Source organism: Bactrocera neohumeralis, unplaced genomic scaffold (assembly GCF_024586455.1).
Source record: "Bactrocera neohumeralis isolate Rockhampton unplaced genomic scaffold, APGP_CSIRO_Bneo_wtdbg2-racon-allhic-juicebox.fasta_v2 ctg3321, whole genome shotgun sequence".
Taxonomy (NCBI): domain Eukaryota; kingdom Metazoa; phylum Arthropoda; class Insecta; order Diptera; family Tephritidae; genus Bactrocera; species Bactrocera neohumeralis.
This window is the reverse complement of record NW_026090668.1, coordinates 1-3,718: the sequence shown is the minus strand read 5'-3', so window position 1 is coordinate 3,718 and position 3,718 is coordinate 1. Positions and strand designations below refer to the sequence as shown.

The 3,718-nt window shown below is 58.7% G+C and overlaps 1 protein-coding gene across 1 annotated transcript; it reads left to right on the top strand.

The window, feature by feature from the left end:
* Positions 1-750: 750 nt before the first annotated feature.
* Positions 751-3,642, top strand: LOC126766967 (major surface-labeled trophozoite antigen 417-like). Its single transcript, XM_050484614.1, has one exon. The coding sequence runs from the start codon at positions 751-753 to the stop codon at positions 3,640-3,642; it is 2,892 nt and encodes a 963-aa protein (XP_050340571.1).
* Positions 3,643-3,718: the final 76 nt, after the last annotated feature.

The window sequence follows — 3,718 nt, the reverse complement described above, 5'->3', positions numbered from 1 at the left end:
AGAGGCATAGCACTTCAGGCAATCGTCCTGTCATTTTTTCTCCACTCCTTTCGGCGTTGCCTGGACGCGCTTCCATTGAGCACGTGGTGTGTTCCTTACTTTGCTCATGCTTGCGCACCGCACCTCCTCCTTCTCCTCCTCGCTCCTCCCGCCCTCCCCTTCCCCTTCAACGTCTCTCATTACTCTGCTTTCTCGCTGCCCCCTTCTCACTTGAATGAAAACGGTCGATAGTAAAACTTCTTAAGTCGAAACAAAGACAACCTTCCAAAGCTCTCATTTCTCATTCGTCTTCCCTTTTTTCTTGCCTTTCATTTGCGTTTCTTGCCTTCCTCCTTCGTTTTTGCCTCAGCTTCCTTTACTATTCTCGGCTCAAAAAAAGTTCACTTTTCTTGTACCTGGGTCGACATCTGTATTGTGTCGTCCCACCTGCGTGCATACCAGCTTACCTTTTTCTCTCCTTCCTGTTCCCGTACCTTCTACGTCAGCATCCTCTGTTACGTACACAAACGGAAACACTTAGAAGCACGCTTTCGTGCCATTTTAAGTAGAACGTGTTTTGTTTTGACAGTCCCCCTATTTCGCCTGCGGTCATAGCTTCTCCCCTCTTCGCCCATTCCATCACCCAAGCTTTTTCCGCACTCCCGCGCCGTCCTGCCATATTCCCGCAACTCCCACTGAGACAGCGGACATCAGAAAAGACACCTTGTCCTTCCCTCCACCTCCCCTGCGACGTCTCTCCTGGCATTCCAAATGGCGTGGCCCGCTCCCTCCTTCTTCCTCGCCGCTGTCGCGCTGCTGGCGACCCTGGTGGTCGCCGATACGGAGCTGACGAAGAGTTACTCGCTTTCCGGCGCCACGTACAGCAGCTTCACGTACACCATCAGCGAAAACATTCCCCGCCAGCGCGAGCCGGTCGATGTCATCCTGAGCGCCTCCAACGTCACTGGCGGCGGCCTGGTTCTTATGGGCTGGACCGACAACTCCGAGGAAGGAATGTACGCCTTCACGATGAGCATGACCAACTTCTTCCTTGACGACAGCACGTTCATTGTGCGCGACGGCATTCCAGCGGATGGCATCCTCACTATTCAATCCCTACAGGCTATCAACGCTGCTTCGCAGGTCAGCCCTTTCGACTTCAGCGCTCTCTACTTCACGCACAACCTCACGCTGTCCATTACGAACACTTTCATCATGATGGAGGAAGAGTCAGCGAATCTGCCCATCATCGTGGCTGGCAGCAGTACGTCCAGCGGCTCGGGCAGTGCGTTCGACTACTACACAGCAGTGCAGATTGCCTCCTTGCGGAGCACTGGCGGCAGCTATGTGCTGCAGTTGTCGGGAAGCACCTCGGCGCAGGAGTTCACCACCATCACCAATCACGCCCTCGTCTCACTGTCGGACGTGTATTCCTGCGGCTTGCAGAGCGGCGTGGTTGCGCTTGGGCAACCCCTGGCGCTGTCGGGCAACAGCTACTTCCGCCTGCGCGACGTTGTGGTGGACGCGTGCACCGAGTCCCAGACGGACGACGCGACGCTTTACCGCGTGGCGCCAGTCGTACTCGACGTGCAGGGCGGAAGCATCACCGTCGGGCTGCAATCTTTGTTTGTGTTGCAGGACATCGTGGCCCGCTCCTCAACCATGTTTCAAGGCACCTCCAGCTCCAGCACGCAGCTCGCTCTTGGACAAAGCAGCACCGTCTCGATAATCAACATCACCGCCTCCTCTCTGTGCACCACCTGCCTCAGCGGCCTCCCCACCTCGAGGGACGACTCCTCCCGCCTTTACGCCAGCGACTGGACGCTTGGCGGCGCGTCCACGACCGACTACACAGCGGCCGGCCTCGGCGGTGCCACCGCCCTCAACAGCGCCGGCCGCGACAGCAGTGGCAACTGCGGCTCCCCGTACTGCCTCCCCGCCAACACGATCGGCGCACCCAACTCGGCGTGCCAGTGCACATGCAATATCAACTCTTTCCTGCCTGCGTGCCAAGATAAGCAAGACGTCTCCACCACCACCAATACCTGCAGCGACGCGAACTGCGTGACCTGCATCATCTCTCCAAACTTCTGCGACAAGTGCCGCATCGGCTTCGTGTACAATGCAAGCTCAGCAAAGTGCGTGCGGGCGCCGTGCGCGGTGACAAACTGCGCTCAGTGTGCCCCGGCCAACACGAATCAATGTAAGCAGTGCAGTGATGGGTACGCGGTGGTGAACGAGCAGTGCGAGCCGTGCACGGACACCGCGTGTCTCGACTGCTCTGCCAACATCGGAGTCTGCACAAAGTGCCTCGCAGGCTACTCCCTCGTCAACGGAACATGCGTGGCGACGAGCACACTCTGCTCGGTGCCTCACTGTGCGGAATGCAAGGATAACGCGTACACGCAATGCGAGCAGTGCAGTGATGGGTATCACCTGACCTCGGCCGCTACCTGCACGGCGTGCACGGAATCGAACTGTGTTCAATGCACCGCAAGCGCCGACACGTGTGAGGCGTGCAAGAGCGGTTACAACCTCACGTCGTACGGCACCTGCTCCCCCGGCCCCTGCAAAGTGTCATACTGCAAGTACTGCAGCGCCAGCAACGAAACTCAGTGCACTGAATGCATCGACGGTTACATTGTGAACAGTGAGAACGGGCAATGCGTCACCACCGGAACCTGCGTGGTACCGCACTGCACGAAGTGTCAAGTCGCCTCGCCAAACGTCTGCACCACTTGCGCGTCGGGCTACGATCTGAACACCACGACGGGCCAGTGTGTTGCCGTGGAGCCGACCTGCAGCGACGAGAACTGCTTGACCTGCATCACCTCTCCAAACGTCTGCGACAAGTGCCGCATCGGCTTCGTGTACGATGCAAGCTCAGCAAAGTGCGTGCGGGCGCCGTGCGCGGTGACAAACTGCGCTCAGTGTGCCCCGGCCAGCTCGAATCAATGTGAGCAGTGCAGTGATGGGTATCACCTGACCTCGGCCGCTACCTGCACGGCGTGCACGGAATCGAACTGTGTTCAATGCACCGCAAGCGCCGACACGTGTGAGGCGTGCAAGAGCGGTTACAACCTCACGTCGTACGGCACCTGCTCCCCCGGCCCCTGCAAAGTGTCATACTGCAAGTACTGCAGCGCCAGCAACGAAACTCAGTGCACTGAATGCATCGACGGTTACATTGTGAACAGTGAGAACGGGCAATGCGTCACCACCGGAACCTGCGTGGTACCGCACTGCACGAAGTGCCAAGTCGCCTCGCCAAACGTCTGCACCACTTGCGCGTCGGGCTACGATGTGGACACCACGACGGGCCAGTGTGTTGCCGTGGAGCCGACCTGCAGCGTGGCGAACTGCCAGACTTGTGTCTCCGGTAATGCTAACGAGTGTGCGACGTGCAGCTCTGGCTACGTAATGACCGAGACGAAGCAGTGCGGAAAAGAAGGGTGTTTGGTGTACTACTGCACACAATGCAAGGCGGGGTACCCCAACCAGTGCTTAGCGTGCCAAGCTGGCTACGGTCTCACGAACTTGGGCACCTGTGTGATTCTGCGCCAGCCGGGCGACGATCGCCCGAATGTTGCCTCTGGCCCGGTGTCGCTCTTCGTTGCCGCCGCCGCGGTTTTCGTGACTTCCGTTATAGCATTCGCCCTGTAGCCACGAGCCAGGCAGACACCCTACCACACGGTGCCGCTGCCGCTGCCTCCGAGCACCGCCGTGTGCTTGCTTCAAC

What these genes read in the sequence shown, in the direction of transcription:
- LOC126766967 (XM_050484614.1), top strand. Translation starts at nt 751, where the DNA reads ATGGCGTGGCCCGCTCCCTCCTTCTTCCTCGCCGCTGTCGCGCTGCTG.